Genomic DNA, 20,483 nt, shown 5'->3' with positions numbered 1-20,483 from the left:
CTGTGTAGAGTCTTGATATTTAGGGATTTATGTGGGAAGAATTGATTAGTTTCTTTTGTATATGGAAATAAATACACAAGATCTGGATGCCCATCTGTCAGGAATATTATAGAAAGAATACATGAGAAGTTCAAGAAAATCCAGTGTGGTTTACGCTAAATCAAAGTATGTATAAAATAAGGTTTCTTCTCTTAGCTACCGGGCTTAACTGTCTTCATTTTTCATTCACTCTTTGATCTAAGTTTTGTGTTTTTCAAAGAATAAAATGTTAGAATCGCCTGGGAACATGCATTTCAAATGCAGATTACTGGACTGTGTCTCAAACCCACTAAATCAGAATGTCTGGAGGCCCGAGATCCCACTTTTACTTTTTTTAAAAGTCCTTTGGGGACCTCATTTGATAGAAAATGTCGAGTTGAAATTCTCTGCATTCCAGTGCCAGGATAAGGATAAAAGCTCCATAATACAGCTTCAAGTTTATATCTAAAAATACATTTAAACAGATAGATCTTAAATGTATTTAAGATACATTAAATGTAAATACCTTTAAGATAGATCACATGATACATACAGAAAAATGCACAGAATCACAAGTGTACAGTTCTATAAATTTTCACAAAACAAACACACTTGTGTAATTCTTCCCTGGATCAAGAAATGGGATATTACTGGCACTTTAGAAGCCTTCTTTGTCCTTCCTGTTACTACTACCCTCCTCTACCAGAGATAACTGTGAAATTTGTTTTGCCCATATTGAGCTTTATTTGTATATGGTGCAGTCACAGAAACTAAGTGCTAAAATGTATAAGCTTTTTGCAGGGGTTCTCAACCTTTGGTGTCATGGATTTCGTCAGTAGCCTGGTCAGTTCTGTGGACTTCTCAGAATGTTTTAATTGTATATAATAACATCGGATTAGGAAGGAAACTATATTGAAAAATACGTTTCAAAGTGTTTTTAAAAACACTTATTACTGAGTAATAAATGTTTTTTGTGGGGTGCCTGGGTGGCTCAATCAATTGTCTGACTTCGGCTCAAGTCATGATCTCACGGTTTGTGAGTTCGAGCCCGCGTTGGGCTCTGTGCTGACAGCTCAGAGCCTGGAGCCTGCTTCGGATTCTGTGACTCCCTCTCTCTCTGCCCCTCCCCCACTCACGCTCTGTCTCTCAAAAATAAATAAACATAGGGGCGCCTGGGTGGCGCAGTCGGTTAAGCGTCCGACTTCAGCCAGGTCACGATCTCGCGGTCCGTGAGTTCGAGCCCCGCGTCGGGCTCTGGGCTGATGGCTCAGAGCCTGGAGCCTGCTTCCGATTCTGTGTCTCCCTCTCTCTCTGCCCCTCCCCCGTTCATGCTCTGTCTCTCTCTGTCTCAAAAATAAATAAAAAACGTTAAAAAAAAATTGTTTAAAAAAAATAAACATAAACATATTTTAAAAATTGAAAAAGTAAATAAAATTAAAAACAAAAGTTTTTGTGGGTAACAACTGGGGTGTGATTTAAAAACATGTCATGTCTATAGTGACAAAGTGATGGATGCTGCTAATATGGTGTTTTATCACCTATATCCATAAATGAAAGAAATGCTGAATTTCAGCTAGACATTAGTAGGAAAAAATATTTAAATTTCCACCACATCCAGGTTCACAAAATCCCTGGGTTTCATCCATGGATAGGTAGTATATGGGCCCCAAATTTACAGCCCCTAGTAAAGCAGTTTCTTTTTATCAATAAAAAGACTGGGGTCAGACAATAGGTTTAATCATCCAAAGTCATACACTTTAATAAAGAGATGAACCCTTAATTCTAGAATCCACGTGTCTTGTTTCTCTGCCACAGTCACGAAATCTTATTTAATCTTCACAGCAAAATAATGAAGATGTGTGCACACCTCCTGTGTTTCAATTTATTACCAATTTATGGATGAATTGAGATTAGAGAAGATAACTTTTCTACGATCACATAGCTAGTGAAGTCGGTAATAGTTAATTTCTGTATAAATTGGAATGAATATCCACAACGCTGCATATTGTTTAACATATGAAAAAAAATCTGACTTCTCTAAGTATGAGCCTAAGTGATACAAGTCACACAGAAAAATCAGTTTCATTACTTTATCGTAATGGGGAAAATACTTGATCTTGACTTTTTAATAGTAGCCATTAACGAATGATGTCTTCTCTGTGGTAGGCTTAAGGAGGGAAAAGTTAGAAAGACTTTGGATTGAGAGTTTAAATACCTCATTTCTGTTTGTTCATGAATTCATCCAGCCACCTCTCTTGTTCAACCGTCTATTGTCCACATTTCTATCCAACCAGCTGTTAAACACATGTCACCTACCTACTAATCTTTTGAGGTTCCAGCTCAAAGAATTCAAAATTCAAAAGAATTATATTTTCCAGAATTGAAGTATCAGTTTAAAGTACCATTTCTGATTGCTAAGCGTTATCAGTATGAATGTCACTAAACAACTGTTAGACAAAGTGGGATTCCTCTAAATGTTATTTTTTGTAACACTGGATGAGATCTTGAAAGGATGTTTTTGACATATTAAAGTAATTTTTTCACTTTACCTGTTGCCCAGAAATTTGAATTGTCCATATTTCTTATATTGTCCCCCCAGAATCCAAACAACAAAAAACAGATCCAAATCTGTGAAACTAATAATACCCAGGAATTTTAGAATTTACTTTTTCTTCTCTCTGCCATCTTCTCAACCTCACACATACAACACTTCTTAATTGTATTTTTCTCACAAGTAATTTCTCCCTCTTAATTAAAAACATCATATTCACTCAGACATGGACAGGGGGCAAGAAAGTACCTATAACTCCACCAAACAAAACCCAACACTTTTGGTGTGTATTAAAGATTTGTCTTTCTAAAATGAGATTATATTTAGGGTGGTATGTTATTTTTCCTCACATACTGTATGTAAAGACCTTTCATGTTGTTAAAGATTCTAAATCCTCATCTTTAATGATTACATGATACTCCATTACAGACATGTACTGAAGTTTATTTAATGTAATCTCTATTGCTAGAGATTACCTAGATTGTTTATTTCTTGCTTTCTGATCTTTTTTTTTCTTTTTCTGTTATGAATAACACTATAAAAACATTCTTGTAGTTGAAACTTTGAAGCACCTATTACTTCTTTAGAACCTTCTAGAAGTGAAGTAGCTGGATCTAAGGTTGTGAGCATTTTTAAGTTATATTGGCCAATTCTCTTCCAGTAAACTTTACGAATTTATACTTGAACCAAAAATTTCTAAATACAGAGAAGAAATAAAATCGACAAATTGGTGATTAAAAAAGGTATTTTTACCGGATTTTAGTTTTACCTAAACTTTTGATACTTCCAGTAATTAAAATTGTTTCCTCTACGTCCTGTTTTTCTGATGGTGTATTTAATAAATTGATTTGTTATAGGCCATGTATTGTGAGGAGAGTAAGTTCTTTCAGGAGGCTGTGTTTCTCAGTTTTGTAGATTGGCTGCCTTTAAGTTTCGTTTACTTTTTCTGTTTGTGTTTGCTGATTTCCTGCCTCTAAATTATTTAGACATTTACCCATATTTCATATTTTCCCATTTCAATTCAATATCTGATTGAAATTTATTACTCTGCTTTATGTAATTTAGAGATCTTCCCCTCCTCTACCTTCCCTCCCCACCCCCAAACTGACAGGCAGGTTATTCCAACATACATACTGATAATCTTTTTACAATGACTATTTTAAATGCATCTGTATCAGACAGAACATTATTTAATAGAGTTATATCTAGTCTTTACTGTATTTTACTTTTTCAGTACCTTAAGTGTGTTGAACTAATCTTTTTTATTTTTTCCATATTGTAATTGAATTGTATATACAGGTTTCAGAATTTATTGAAGTTGGTTTCTTTCTCAAATAACTCCTTTTGCTCTTTTCAAAATAAATGACTTGGTCAGAATACAGGGTGTTGCAGGTTTCCTAATTTGAGAAACTAACGTTCAGCTTTTTGAATTGCAGGCCATTGTATGTTTAGCCATATCATGTTGTGTCTAAATAATGTGGATCGATTGGACATTAAAGATGTGGGGTCCATCTGCTGTTGGTTAAGCAGTCCAACTCTTGATTTCGGCTGAGGTCATGATCTCACGGTTTGTGAGATTGAGCTGAGCCTCGTGTCATCACAGAGCCTACTTGGGATTCATTTTCTCTCTCTCTCTGTCTCTCTCAAAATAAACATTCAGAATCATTTCATCTCATGAATAAAGACCAATCTCTGTGTTAATCTTGTTTAGAGAGGAAACCAACTCCATAAGAGTCTAAGTTGTCTAAAGTGTGTGTTGCTTAGTATAGTATATAATAGGCATTCAGCGAAGGGGCACAACTTACTATTTAATAAGAGCTGAAAAATCTTGAAATATTCTACCACCATCATTGTGATCAGAAAATGATAGAAATTTCTTTTGTTGTTGTTGTTTTCTGTTTACATCGATTGTGTTTTATCTTGCTTTATTCTAGAAAGTTCCATATATTTGCATTGATAGTGGTTTGTTAATCAGATATCTACCATTTCTGTCATTTCACAAGACTCAAACTTTTTTTTTCTTTTAGTTTTTTTAATGTTTACTTTTTTAAGAGAGAGGGAGAACACAAGAGTCAGCATGAACAGGGGAGGGGCAGAGAGAGAGAGGAAGACACAGAATCAGAAACAGGCTCCAGGCTCTGAGCTGTCAGCACAGAGCCCCACGTAGGGCTTAAACCTGCAGGGCTTAAACCTGCAAACGGTGAGATCATGACCTGAGCCAAAGTCTGACTCTTAACCGACGAGTCACCCAGCCACCCTACAAGAGTCAAACTCTTTTAAACCACTTTGAAATAAAAAGCAAATGTTTGCTTGTTGCAAATATATTACAAGATTAAAGAATCATTAATAAACACTAACTAAATTTTATTAGTGTTCTATTTAGCAGCTTAAAAAATATCCATTGTCAGTCACATGAGATTACAGTAAAATACATTTTTAATTTTTTCTAAAATGTGTTATGTTTTGTTCAGGGAGCAAAGTAAATCCTACATTTTCATAAAGTTTCTTTTAAAAGAAGGAAGTTATTAGTAAAAGCACAGTGCAGTTATTTATATTTAGAATTAGCTGTTAGAGAATGTCAGATGATGTTCTTTCAGAGATTGTTTTTAATTCTTGATTATTCTTAATAGGTTTATCATGAAAAGTATGAAAACTGTATCATTTTCACAAAGAAAAAGATAAAAATCCAAAATCCTCCCATCTCAGGGGCACCTGGGTGGCTCAGTCTGATAAGCATCCGACTCTTGATTTCAGCTCAGGTCATGATCTCATGGTTTGTGAGATGGAACTGAGCCCCTTGTCAACACAAAGACTGCTTGGGAGCACCCCCCCCCCCCCCCCCCATAAGCAAACATTCAGAATCATCTCATCTCATGAATAAAGACCAATCTGTGTCTGTGTGCATTCTGGGTGTTTTTGTTTTGCAGAATTAGAATCATGTTGCACATGCGACTCCATAAGTTTTTGTATCTGTTGATGTTGATCAGGTTAATTTCAGTCAAGGAGGTGAAGAAACTGGGCAATAATTGAGTGGAAAGGAGTGCATGTGTAGTGTGGAAGAACATGTCCAGTCTGCTTTTATAACTTAAGTGACAAAAGTTAAATGAACATGGAGCTTGTGGGAGCTGTAGAAGACGAGTAGCAGGAAGCATTGTGCTTGATATAAGTTAATATGGTTGAGACACACTGATCTGCTGTTGAATGTAATTGGCTCTATAGTATTTCATAATTCACTTGATTTGATGGATATTGAGGTTGTTTATGCATTAAGTTGTTCATACATCTTTGCAGGCATGGTTTTCCATGAGGTTATACTTTTCAAGTGGAATTGTTGAATATCTACATTTTTTAAGGCTTTCAATAAGTATTGACAAATTATCCTCCAGAGAAGCTGTGTAAATATTTATACTTCTTCCGGTAGTATATGACTTGAACCATATTCTCATCATTAAAACGATGGTCATTATCACATTTTTTATTCGTCTAAGGACCAAACATTATTCTTCAATTTTGATTACTAACAATAATGAGCAGTTGTACATATATTTACTGACCATGTTTTATATAAATTGCCAACTTTTGACCTTTGTCATCTTTCAAGGAAAGGTATTGCTATTTTTTTATAGTGATTTTTTTTTTATTTAAAAAAAATTTTTGTTTTTTACATTTAGAGACAGAGCACAAGTGGGGGAGGGGCAGAGAGAGAAGGAGACACAGAATCCGAAGCAGGCTCCAGTCTCTGAGCAAGTGGTCAGCACAGAGCCCGATGCGGAGCTCGAACCCACAAACCACAAGATCGTGACCTGAGCGGAAATTGGACGCTCAACCAACAGAGCCACCCAGGCTCCCCTTTCGTAGTGATTTTTAAGGACCTTTTATAATACATCTTATATAATACATAATTTTCTGGCCTATACTAGCCATCTTGTTAGCTGTCAGTCTTTCTCTGCTGTTTACTTTTGTCTTTATAGTAAGAAGTTCTTTTTCACTTTAAAATATATAGAAATTCACCATTGTACTTACCTTTTGTTGCTTTTGTTTATTTTTGAGCATTTAATTGCTCCCTCTGGAGTTTACTTGTGTATAAGAAACAAAGTTCCAATCTTCTTTCCAAATGGTTGGTTGGTTCTAACACCATTGAATATTATGGTTTTATATTTTGTTTTGGTTTGTTTAAACCTCAGGGGCATACTTGAGTTCATGAGCTCCAAACCTGTGCACATAGGCATGCAGGTGCACATACACTGCTTCTCACATGCTTTCATGTACCTTTCCCTGTAGATAACAATAGAGGTAGATTCCTCTGTCCCTATAGGTAACGATTTAAATGTGTTCTTATAATACATATTTTGTTTTTGTGCGCTGTATTATTAACTGTGGTAAAATATCATATAAGGTGGAACTTCTCAACAGTTTTCCGAGTCTGCAATACAGCATTACCAACCATATATACAATGTTGTATAACAGATTGCTAGACAACCCCCCCCATGCGGCCCCTCCCCCCACCAATCCTGCATAACTGAAACACTATACCCGCTGAACAACAACTTCCTACCCTCTTCCTCCTCCTAGCCCCTGGCAACCACCATTCTAACTTGCTGTTTCTATGAAGTTGGCTACTTTAGATACCTCATGTAAGTGGAATCATGGAGTATTTATCATTTTCTGACTGGCTTGTTTGACTTAGCTTAATCTCTTCATGGTTCATCCATATAGTGGCATAAGATAGGCTTTTTTTAAGACTAATATTCGTGTGTGTTTGTATGTCACATTTTTCTTTATTCATGTATCCATCACTGGACATTTAGTTTGCTTCTACTATTAGTTTGCTATTCACATAGCTATTGTGAATAATCTCTTTGAGATCCTGTTTTAATTCTTTCAAGTATATCCTGAAAAGTGCAATTGCTGAATCACAGGGTAGTTCTATTTTGAGGAACCCACATACTGTTTTCAAAGTGGCTGCACCTTTTGTGTGCCACATTTTTTTACACTGTATTGAAATAATACACAAAAGCATACAAAGCATTAGTACATTATCACATAGCAGACATCTAGGTCAAGAAATAGAACTTTCCACCCTTCCACATAGCCCTTCTCATCCCCCTTCCAAGTCATTAATTTCTCCTTTCTCCCCTTAAAGAAAAGTCTATTTATAAGCCTGATTTCTAACACTGAGTTTGATCTGTACTTTTAGAACCTTCCATAAATGGAATCATAATAAGGGTGTATCTGGCCTTTTTGCTCAATACTACGTTTGTGTGTATATAATTTGCTCATGTTCATTGCTATGTAATGAATGTTCTTTTGTGTTGCTTTACTACAATTTATCTGTTATGTTGTAGGTGCAAACATTTTGGTTGTTTCAGTTTGTGGCTATTAAGAATAATGCGTCTATGAGCGTTATTTTTTGTTATTGTTTGGTTTTTTTGTTTTTTGTTTTGTTTTCATATTTTCTTTATTGAAAATACATAAATACACTAAAAAGAACCTCAAATCCATATATATATTTGAACTTATCAGTCTGATATTTTTTCTTCATAATTATATGCAATTAAGGCAGAATTTGTTTAAAAATTTTTGGAGACACCTTTATATGAAGAACAAATTTGTTCTATAGAAAATAATGTAGAGGATGGTTACAACTCAGAGAGTCTGAAAATAGACATTTCAAAAAAACTGGCTATTTTATTCAATCACAGGAATGACATTGGAAATATAGCAAAGATCACATTGAAAATTACGAGGGAATTAGACACTAATAAAAATGCTCCAAAAGATAATTGTTTTAAGATGTTGGTGATATAAGGAAGGGGGGGGGGGTGGGAAGGAAAAGGTGGACTTGAATAAGTTAGTTAAGCAGAGTGATTAGTAGTTACATAATAACTGCAACTCAGGGATACATTAGAAACTAAAATGTTACTAGAAATACAAGCTTTTAAAAGCAGTGTGTTACTAAAAATATGAAAATGTGCATGGTGGATGCCTAAAACTCACCCAATTAACATTTTAAAGTATAATTTAAGGCCATTTTTATTTTTATTTTGAGAGTGAAAGGTGTTGAATAGGTGGGCAGAACAATTTCATCACTACTGGAGATTGATTTTCACTTCAGTAATCAAGAGAAAGGAATTTAAATTTTGCTGTCCTTAATTGATGTAGTATTTAGAATTATAAGCAGTACAAAGAGAAGGCTTGTTTTTCACAAACAGCTTGATTGGTAGAAGATTTCTTTCTTTTTTTTTTTAAAGCAGTGCTATTTTACCAGTTGGATAAATTGTCTCTATCCAACTATTGACTACAACCTCCCACATTGACCAGGATTTCCTTTATAATTTTGATTGATTCCTGGAATAGGAAAGACCATATTCCTCATACTAGTTTGTGACTTTCTCTTCTGTTCTCCATACTATACAATGTGACTAATGATAACCAATGAGCTTTTATATGATAAATAAGTTATATTCACTTATGTTGGTATCTAAAATTTTTTAAAAATATTAATTTGGATGGATTTTTACTATTTCGACAAGCACTATTTTTATTTTTTGGTATTTTCATTTAATTTATTTTTTTAAATTTACATCCAAGTTAGTTAGCATATAGTGCAACAGTGGTTTCAAGGAGTGATTCCTTAATGCCCCTTACTCATTTAGCCCTTCCACCCTCCCACAACCCCTCCTGTAACCCTCTCTTTGTTCTCCATGTTTAAGAGTCTCTTATGTTTTGTCCCCCTCCCTGTTTTTATGTTATGTTTGCTTCCCGTCCCTTATATCCATCTGTTTTGTATCTTAAAAGTCCTCATATGAGTGAAGTCTTACGATATTTGTTTTCTCTAATTTCGCTTAGCATAATAATACCCTCCAGTTCCAACCACGTAGTTGCAAATGGCAAGATTTCATTCTTTTTGATTGTCGAGTAATACTCCATGTGTGTGTGTGTGTGCGCGCGCGCGCGCACACACACACCACATCTTTATCCATTCATCCATCAGTGGACATTTGGGCTCTTTCCATACTTTGGCTGTTGTTGATAGTGCTGCTATAAACATGGGGGTGCATGTGCCCCTTCGAAACAGCACACCTGTATCCCTTGGATAAATACCCAGTAGTGCAATTGCTGGGTTGTAGGGTAGTTCTATTTTTAATTTTTTGAGGAACCTCCATACTGTTTTCCAGAGTGGCTCTGTCAGTTTGCATTCCCACCAATAGTGCAAAAGGGTTTCTCTTTCTCCGCATCCTTGCCAACATCTGTTGTTGCCTGAGTTAATGTTAGCCATTCTGACTGGTGTGAGGTGGTACCTCATTGTGGTTTTGATTTGTATTTCCCTGATGATGAGTAACGTTGGGCATTTTTTCATGTGTCGGTTGACCATCTGGATGTCTTCTTTGGAGAAGTGTCTGTTCATGACGTCTTTTGCCCATTTCTTCACTGGATTATTTGTGGTTTTTTGGGTGTTGAGTTTGATGAGTTCTTTATAGATTTTGGATACTAACCCTTTATCTGATATGTTGTTTGCAAATATCTTCTCCCATTCTATCGCCTTTTAGTTTTGCTGAACATTCTTGATCATGTTTTTTGGTCCACATAGTCATGCATGAAATTACTATGTCATGAGGTGGACAGCACAATAAAAAGTGGTTTGCCAATTTTATCCTCATGAACAGTACATGAAAATTCTGGTTGTTCACGTCTTTGCCAATATTTTATTATCGGTCTTTTTAAATTTTCAAATATTTTGGAGATTTTGTGTATGTCATATTATACTTTTTTTAACACTGATTGATCATCTTTTAATGCGTTTATTGGTCATTTGGATATTATCTTTTGTGAAGTGCATGTTTCCTACTTGGGTAGGAGCCGAAATCAAGAGTCCCCTTTACTCTTTAAATTTTTAAATTTAAAATTTTTTAATTTTTAAAACGACATTCTTTGATGCGTTCTTGTTCAAGTGTCACAGTGTTGAGGACAGGGGGATTATGTTTCCTTTTCTTTATATTTGCTCAAAGTACTTAGTTCGTACTTGCTCACAGTCATGTAAACATCCCTCCCCAAGTTTTAGGGGAAATCTCACTGCTCACTAAAGATTCAGCTCTCTGGAATCCACTAAGTCAGTTTCTGTGCATGCATCTGTTTTATGGCCTCTTCTGTGTGTTACTGCTGCTGTCATCTCTGCTGTTATTCTTTGTTCTTGTTGATTTGTCTTTAAAAATTCTTCTATGTAGGGACCTGGGTGGCTCAGTACGTTAAGCATCAGCCATTCAGTTTCAGCTCAGATCATGATCTTGGAGGTTTGTGAGTTCAAGTCCTGTCTCCCTCTCTTTCTGCCCCTCCACTGCTTGCGTGTGCATGCCCACATAGTCTTTCGCTCACTCACTCCCTCTCTCTCTCTCTCTCTCTCTCTCTCTCTCTCTCTCTCACACACACACACACACACACACACACACACACACACAAAATAAATAATGAAAAAAATTATTTTACTGTAATTTTAGTGGAGTTTCGGGAATATGGTTGTTAAGACGTGAGCCCAGCCTGCCATGTTTAACTTTGTAGACATAACTTTCTTCTTGTGTGATGTAGTTTTTATTTGCCTGTTGTAAAGAAAAAATGCTTCTTGAAATCCATTAAGACTGCCAATCATCTCCATGATTTTGTTTTTGTATCATGTAATCATGTTTAGACCCATGTAATAATTACTGAGTCTTCGGGATGATGGGTTTTTTTTTCCTGTTTTAGAAGATATGTTTATGTTTGTGCTTTTCTTATCATTTTATATATTGTGACCCATAGAGACCCAGTTTTTGCATATATAAGTGTATGTGTTTGCCCTTGGTTCTCTATATTGCTTACCTGAATTAAATGGACCTTATTTCTGCTTTTTTAAAAAATTATTTTTTTATAACTCTTTTTAATGTTTATTTTTGAGAGAGAGAGAGAGAGATAGAGCACACGCACACACACACACATACACACAAGTTGGGGAGGGGCAGAGAGAGGGGGAGACAGAGAATCCAAAGCAGGTTCCTGCTTTGATTGGGGCTCAGGGTCAAGAACCGCGAGATCATGACCTGTGCCAAAGTCGGACATGACTGATCGACCCAGGTGCCCTAATTTCTATTTTTGACTAAAGTTTCACATACACAAGTTACTTGAAGGTAGAGAATCTGTGTTATTAAATCTCTCTATTGTAGGTAGTAGGAAACATGTGCACTTCACTTGCTCAAGTTCAAAACACATTCATATTAAAAATTGAATTGCTATGGGGCACCTGGGTGGCTTGGTCAGTTAAGCGTCTGACTTCAACTCAGGTCATGATCTCCTGGTCCGTGAGTTTGAGCCCCATATCAGGCTCTGTGCTAACAGCTCAGAGCCTGGAGCCTGCTTCAGATTCTGCATCTCCCTCCCTCTGCCCCTCCTCTGCTCACGCGCTCTGTCTCTCTCGTCCCTCTCTCTCTCCCTCTCTCTCTCTCTCTCTCTCTCTCTCTCTCTTTCTCTCTCTCTGTCTCAAAAATAAAAATAAAACATTTAAAAAAAATTGAATTGCTATGATAGTTTTTTTGGAGAGTAACGTGACAGACCTTTTGAAACAGTAATTTTAGGTAGAAGATGTATGTTTTTTTCTGAAGTGATATTAGCATATACTTATTTAATGGATTGGGTTATCTGATTTGGTGTAAGGTTATGGTAATGAGATCACGGTTCTAATCCCCATGTGGATTATATTTTGTCATATGCCCTGCATTCTTAATATTGGCAAACTCAGTAATAATTAATACCTGCTACTGGAGGGTACAGAGACAACTGTGACTATGAATGATCGATCCAGGTAATCAAGCTACCAGAAAAAAACAACCCAAAACAGGCTTTTAAGATGTTGATTCAAGGGGTGCCTGTGTGGCTCAGTCACTTAAACCTCCGACTTCAGCTCAGGTCATGATCCTTGTGGTTTGTGAGTTTGAGCCCTGCGTTGCTGTGCTGACAGCTCAGAGCCTGGAGGCTGCTTAAGGTTCTGTGTCTCCCTCTCTCTCTGCTTCTCTCTCTCTCCTTCTCTCTCTCTCTCAAAAATAAACATTAAGAAAAAAATTTTTTTTAAAGAAGACCTATGTCCTAATTTAAAAAAAAGATTCAATAAGGTTTTCTTTCTGTATGGAGAATAATAACCAATGAGCCATTCTTAGATAATCTTAAACATTTCACTTGATAATTCTGTTTTACCTTAAAATAGTTGACTATCAGTAATATCGTTCCTGTGAACTGTTTTCCCATAGGTTCTTCTTTGAACTAAACTTTCAGTGTTTTTGATGGAAAGATTTTTAATCATGTGATGATAGGTTAAAAGATAAAATTCTGAACATGGTTATAACTCTGACTTTTTCTAAGGTGTTAGTGTTAACTAAAGAAGTTCACCAGCAGTCTCTTTATCCAGTAGCTTAACCCATATTCACTCACTGATACTAAATGAAATAAATCATCGGTGTGTGCTAGGCTTATAAATATAAGAAGGCTAATTTAAGGAGCGTAAACAATTGTTGATGGGTTTGTGGGGAGTGGTTTGCTGGTTAATGCTGAATGTGGACTTAGTAACAGAGCTATGTGACAGTGGTCTTGGGGTAGGAGTTGTGGTGGCCATGACATTGATGAGAGCTCTTAATGAGTTTTTTAGTGGTGAAATGACCTAAAGGCAGGCATGAGAAAGAAGAGGAGGAGGAAAATAATGCATCATATTAAATAACTGAGGATTGACCCTAAAGTGGGCAGAGAAAGAAAGTGTGCCTCAGCCAGCTGATTCTGATAAGCTTTTATTTACTTTTCCCTTTTTGGATGAGCTCCCTCATTAAGGATGCTTAGATTTTTTTTTTTTTTTTTAACCAGTAGTCCTTTATTATTTACTAAATAACAGTAAATTAGTAATCAGATTGATCCGTACCCTTTCCCAATTATATTGGGCTTAATTATTAGTCTTTAGCTTTTCCTTTTTGGTGAAGCTGTTTTATTTATTCCTTGAAGACCTTAAACATGAAAAGCAATTGTATTTAAGATGCAGATAATTAACCAGAATTTTGCAAGGTCTGTTGGAATTGATTACATGTTTGATTATTTTTTGAAATATTTCTCAACAATCGTCCAAATATTTTTGTTTCCATTTTAGAACAAAATCCAGTCTCATAGCAGAGGAGAATATAATGTTTACAGCACCTTTCAGAGCCATGAACCAGAGTTTGACTACTTGAAAAGTTTAGAAATAGAAGAAAAGATCAACAAAATTAGGTGGTTACCCCAGAAAAATGCTGCTCAGTTTTTATTGTCTACGAATGGTAAGTGTTAAAATTTTTTCCTTTTATATGCCCACTGTGTACACCTATTCTGTAGGATACTTTCACCTTTACAAAGTAGAATAATTCAGAGATTTCTGCAAATAGACACTTGGAAATATGTCTTTCCCACATGGAATGTGTAAATTCTTTTTTGTCTTCCCTTTTGTATTCTCTTTTAGTTTCTCTAAATTCCATGAAAGAGATCCTTTAGGTGTCGGTTTTCTTTTAGTACACACACAGTCTGTAGGGAAGAAAAAAAAAGACTTTACTATTAGATTTAGATCAGGTACCGTTTGTGCCACTTCTTGGCTTAAGTAGCCTTGAGCAGATCATAATAGTTGAGTCAGATTTTCCTCATGGGCAAACTGGAGATAGGAGTATCTATGTTACAGTATCATTATGAGTAGTAAATGTGATAACTCTTAGTGTGCATAGTGAGTGCTCGTTAAAGTGTGCCTAAGCTCTCCAAAGAGTATTTCAGTATAAATACACACTATCTGTCAAGGGATGGTCTCCATTCCTGGATACTTTTTGGGAGAGCACTCTTTCTGCTTGATACTTGTTCTTTAAGGACACGAACTGGAATCGACATACTGCCTTCTTCCCAACAAGCCTCATGGATGGAAGAAGATTCTTCTTACACCATTTTGTTTGCTCGAGAAAAGTTATTAACTAAGAATTAGAATTATGTAATGACTACCAGAATTTAAGAATATCTCTTTTTGTTCTTCTAAATTTTTTTTTATATAAGTTGTTGTGACTTGGTTTATCCTTGGGGGCTTGGGTCTGAAGAGAATCGTTAAGAGTGATTGAGGGGGGCACATCCAGGTTCTAGTTAGCCATTGTCTGTAAAAATTTAAATTAAAACTTTCTTGAGGCTGTATAAGGCACTATTAATGAAATTAGATTTTAGTACCTAGACCTTACTGTCCTTTCCCATTTGCAGATGATAAAGTCAAGAGACTTCTGGGGTGATGTGGTGGAGATTACTGAGTGACCCTTTCATCCAATTTAGGCTTTATCACCCACTGTATCAAGTTCTTAGAAATACATTCCATAAAATGATGCCATTAGCTGACACCATAAATGTTTGCTGCTTCTTAGGTGACCACTTTTCGGATCGTCAAAGCTCTCCCCAACCAGCACGTTGAAACCCTCTACCCCATCTCTTCTCACATAAACTGCATTTGCCTCTCTTCTCCTTATTAAAGGAAAAATAAATAGAAATAAAAATGATTTAAAGCTTATAACTTAGGGCATTATAGATGAAGGAAATGTGTTTATTCGTGTTGTATGTTGGCTTTTAATCTTGGTTCACTTTAAATTTAGATGTAAACTAAGTTATTTCAGCAGCACTTCAGATACTGCTGTTTCACATCAAAATAATACTTGATCATATCATTTATATGGTTTCTACTTTTGGAAGTAAATGCCCCAAGTAAGTGTGCTGGGGCATACATACCTCATATATTGGGATATTTGTTCTTAATAATTTTGGCAGTTCACTTCTTACGGGATAAATTACTATTCTTTTATAAAGGGAGATTTTTAAAGTAAAAGTTGAAATAGAATAATGGAGCCTGCATACCCATCACCCAGCTTCAGCAGTTCTCCGTTCATAGCCAGTTGTTTTTTTCAGGTGCTTCTGCTTCTCCATCTCCTCAGTATTGTTCAGAAGCAAATCCCATTTCAGTTCATTTATGGAATAAATCTCAAATATCTTTCAGTTCTCACTTGATATCCACATGTGTCTTCCATGCACTCTCTGTGATTTGAAATAAGCAAAGCAGTGTATAATCAGATGAGCCTTCCTAGACAGAAAACTTTACAGAGGCTCAGTGGAGGGGGAGACCAATGGGGATTCCAGTGTTTGGGTCTTAGGAATATGACTCTATGTAGTATTTTTCTGTAGAATCAAGTGTCTCCCAAATAGGTTTACTGTGTAAATTTTCAAGTCATTATTTTAAAGGGCACTGCACAGTGCATTGTAGGTATCTTTTGTCGTTATTATTAAAGAGTACTAATAGTTATTTGGGGATGCATTATTTTTTTGCACTAAAAAGTAGAGCTCACTGTGGAAGGATAAAACAGGTATGGGAATTTTACACACTGCTTTGTCTGGGTGTGGTGGGATGGGAAAAGGATGGAAGGAGCAGAACTTAAACTATATCTGAAAAGCTTTATTCTTTTTAAAAGAAAGTACTCATGGGAGAACGTCAACATCTCAACTCTGAGTAATAACTTTATATAATTTGGTATTGTTGTCTGTGTGAGATTAAGCGTAATGATGCCTCCTCCTCCTCCACTTGTAATGGGCCTTTACTCTCCTAAAAGATGAGAAACTACTGTGGGAGAATGGTAGGGAATAGAACTAAATATCGCAGCTTTGATTGACCCAAAGTAATCTCATTTTCATCTTTGCATTGCTTTGCCATGGTCCCATCATACACTGTCCAGTGTTCCCCATATTGTTCTTACTTAGGTCACTTCATAGTGCCCTCCTTATAACTTTAGTTCATTTTAATGTTTCTTTAAGTGACTTTATTCTTTTCCTCTTTCATCTTGTTTCGCTTTCTCTGAATTCTCCTCGATTCTTCCATGTTGCAGAAATGTCCATCTCTAACCTGTTGGCCATGAGTCTTGAATATATGAGTAGTACAGAGTTCACTAGTAAATAACAGTGTTTTAACAGCTTGTTAATAAGAAGCTTTTGAATAATAAAGCTGCATTCCCACAAAGGAAACTTGGTAGCATAGTCTTCCCTCTCCCAACCCTCTTTTTATGGTGAGAGAGGGGCACTGGGACTTGGGGATTTCTGGAACACCCTTTACTAATTAGTATTGACAATGTAGGGAACCACCAAAGAGCAGTGGTTCTTAACCTTTTAGAAAAGACAGATTTCTTTGAGGAATCCAATAATCCTCTTTATGGAAAAGCATATATATTTAAATAATTTTGCATGCAGCTCTATGGAGTTTGATTATTGTTTCATACCTCCAGTAGGCCAAAAACTACAGCTAGAAAAGTCACTACTGTAGAGCTTAGGAATTTCGTTTCTGGTTTTTTTTAATTGTTATACTTATTAAAGTATTTCATTTCTTGGGGCTTCTGGGTGGTTTAGTCAGTTAAGCGTATGACTCTTGATTTCTGCTCAGGTGCGTGGATACTTTCTCTCTCAAAAATGAACAAGCTTTTAAAAATATTTAAAATATTTATTTCTTGGGGCGCCTGGGTGGCTCAGTCAGTTAAACGTCCAACTTTGGCTCAGGTCATGATCTCACAGTTCGTGAGTTCGAGCCCTGCATCGGGCTCTATGCTGACAGCTTAGAGCCTGGAGCCTGCTTCGAATTCTGTGTCTCCCTCTCTCTCTGTTCCTCCCCCACTCATGCTCTGTCTCTCTCTCTCCTTCAGAAATAAATAAAAACATTAAAAAAAATGTTTTTAGTATTTATTTCTTTTCTTTTTTAAAAAAAGTTTATTTCTATTTTGAGAAAGAGAGAGTGAGCAGCGGAGGGGCAGAGAGTGGGAAAGAGAGAATCCCAAGCAGGCTCCCCGTTGTTAACACAGAGTCCAGTGCAGGGCTTAAACTCGTGACCCACGAGATCATGACCTGAGCCAAAATCAAGAGTTGGACATTCAACCAACTGAGCCACCCAGGTGCTCCTAAAATACTTTATTTCTGACCTGCCTTGTTCCCATGAACTGTACTCAAATTGTACAGGGAGAGAAAGAACCTTAAGCAGGCTCCTGAGCGGAAATCAAGAGTTGCTTAACTGGCCGAGCCACCCTGGTACCCATGTGGAGTCTTTGATAGATCTACTGGGAAGTATGGGAGGAAGGGAGATAGTCCTTTATCATTTTTATTATAAATTAGTTAATTAAAAACTTTTTTAACCTCTTAAGTGACAAGTTTATATCACTTAAAAAATGTTGAAATTTAATGTTTTAAAAATCTGTTTACCCAGTTTTTCATGATTTTTTAAAATATAATTTTCTTCCTAAAACACTACTAGGAACCACAGACTAATTACATTTTATTTGAAAAATTTGATACATATATTGTGATTTCTTTATATCTTTAGTAAGGATGGTGAATTTGAACAGGCCATACGATAGTTATAAATTGGTGACGGGAAGCTTTTCATTCTTCTAAAATGAAGAGTTTAGGGGCACCTGGGTGGCTCAGTCGGTTGGGCGTCCGACTTCGGCTCAGGTCATGATCTCGCAGTCCGTGAGTTCGAGCCCCGCGTTGGGCTCTGTGCTGACAGCTCAGAGCCTGGAGCCTGTTTCAGATTCTGTGTCTCCCTTTCTCTCTGACCCTTCCCCGTTCATGCTCTGTCTCTCTCTGTCTCAAAAATAAATAAACGTAAAAAATAAATAAATACATAAATACATAAATAAATAAATAAATAAATAAAATTTTAAAAAGTGAAGAGTTTAGTCTTGACTTATTTATATCATGCATTTGGGGACAAGTAAAATATCCTAAAATATATAAATCTTTACATAAGATTTATATATAGTATATATTATATGTTATATACAGTATATATATATTTTACACATAGCACATAGAGAATTTTTAACTGCAAGATAACTCTAAACATTACTAGGGTTTAGATGAAATATTAGATTACAAGTTAGCAAAATTAGCGATTTTTTTCTGTTTACACTTCATCTTTGCAAAGGGCATCCACAGGGGTAACTGACACACTTCCCTGCCAGGCAGAGAGAGGTGGTGAGGCTAGAAGAGTCCCTGCTACCCCTGTATGTGACAGAATTTTATAAAGTGCCCCCATACACTATTTTTTTTAAGTTGTTTTACCCATTTGTTTATGAAAGGACCATTAAGAATGTGATACATTTATATGAATGCAGTTTTAGGATTATAACATGAAGTATTAAATAAACGTGCTTGAGTCCATAATGATTTAAATAAATGATTGGTCAAATAAATAAGCAGGGAGAGGGGATACTTCTTACAGGAGAATTTCAAATATATGGATGGATGCTCCTCCCTACAGGAACTGTAACTTGATTCTCTAAGTGTGGACCAGACTTAGAGACTCATTTCCAAAGAATAGAGTATGACAAGGGGGGAAAGAGTAACTGCAGTGGAGAAACCTGGCAGATACTGCCTTAGCCAAGTGAGTAAAGCTAACATCACCAGTGGAAAAGTCATGTTGATATCATGTATACATGTGTACCTTACTTCACCTCTGGTACCTTCCTGAAAACCAGTGATCCCAGTCTGATGAGAAAAGAAAACAGACGTACCCAGCTGAGGGACATTCTACAGTACCTCACTACTACTTCTCAGAATGGTCAGGAAGATGAAAAATCAGGAAAGTCTGAGAAACTGTTAAAGTCAGAGAGACCAAGGAAAGTTGACAACTAAATACAGTGTTGTTTGGATCCTGGAGTAGAAAGGGCTTAGTAGAAAACCTGGTGAAATCTGAGTGAAGTCTGGAGTTTAAGCTAATAGTAATGTACAATGTTAATTTCTTAATTGTAACAAATGGTTAAATAGGATGTTGCATAAATACCATGGTTGCATAAGTTGTTGACATTAGAAGAAACTGGGTGAAGGGTATAATGGAAACACTCTGTGCTACCTTTGCAACTTTACTGTAACTCTGAACTTAAAATAAGCATTTATTTAAAAAATACTATTCTCTATGTTCTTGATAACCTAGGAATTTTGTCTTGAAGAACTTGGGGACATAGCTTTTAATTGGTCGGTTTTTGTTTTTGTTTTCAGTCCTGTTAACAACTTGACTTAAATCCCTAGTACAGCAGGGAGAAGATAGATTTAAACAAAGGCATCCAGTCTTGTGAAGGAATTTGTGGAGTCTTTCTTTTCTTTCTTTCTTTCTTTCTTTCTTTCTTTCTTTCTTTCTTTCTTTCAGTCTTTCTTTTCTTTCTTTCTTTCTTTTTTTTTTTTTTTTTGTGAGAGAGAGAGAGTGCACGCACACACACACGTGAACAGGAGAGAGGCAGAGGGAGAGAGAGAATCCTAAGCAGGCTCCTGAGCAGAAATCAAGTCAGGGGCTTAACTGGCTGAGCCACCCTGGCACCCATGGGAAGTCTTTGATAGATCTGCTAGGAAGTATGGGACAAAGGGAGATAGATATTCCTTTATCATTTTTATTCTAAATAATAAGCTTTCTTAACTCTGTTCTCTATTGAAAATTAAATATTAAGTAAATATATATGTATGTGTTTGTATATATATGTACACACATATATGTGTTTACATGCACAGATACATAGATGTATAATTTTTTCCCCTCTAGCTTTAATTACTTTTTTAAATATTTTTTTAATGTTTATTTATTTTGAGAGAGAGAGAGAGAGAGTGTGTGTGGATAGGGGAGGGGCAGAAAGAGGGAGACACAGAATCCAAAGCAGGCTCCAGGCTCTGGGCTGTGAGCACAGAGCCCGATGCTGGGCTTGAACCCATGAACTGTGAGATCATGACCTGAGCTGAAGTTGGATGCTTAACCGACTGAGCCACCCGGGCGCCCCATAGCTTTAATAATTTTTAAAAGATAAAGGACCTGGCTGTGACTTGATTTTAATATCAAATGGTACT

The 20,483-nt window shown here is 36.2% G+C and overlaps 1 protein-coding gene across 2 annotated transcripts in view; it reads left to right on the top strand.

The window, feature by feature from the left end:
• Positions 1-20,483, top strand: part of PPP2R2A (protein phosphatase 2 regulatory subunit Balpha) — an 86,285-nt gene that overhangs the window by 54,623 nt on the left and 11,179 nt on the right. For both annotated transcript variants that reach the window (XM_047856040.1, XM_047856042.1), the window contains exon 4: positions 13,723-13,888. In XM_047856040.1, the coding sequence (XP_047711996.1) occupies positions 13,723-13,888 (166 nt within the window). The remainder of the gene's footprint in view (positions 1-13,722; positions 13,889-20,483) is intronic.

This window comes from Prionailurus viverrinus, chromosome B1, assembly GCF_022837055.1.
Source record: "Prionailurus viverrinus isolate Anna chromosome B1, UM_Priviv_1.0, whole genome shotgun sequence".
Classification (NCBI taxonomy): Eukaryota; Metazoa; Chordata; class Mammalia; order Carnivora; family Felidae; genus Prionailurus; species Prionailurus viverrinus.
The sequence above is the reverse complement of the archived record's forward strand: the minus strand, read 5'-3'. Positions and strand labels throughout refer to the sequence as shown.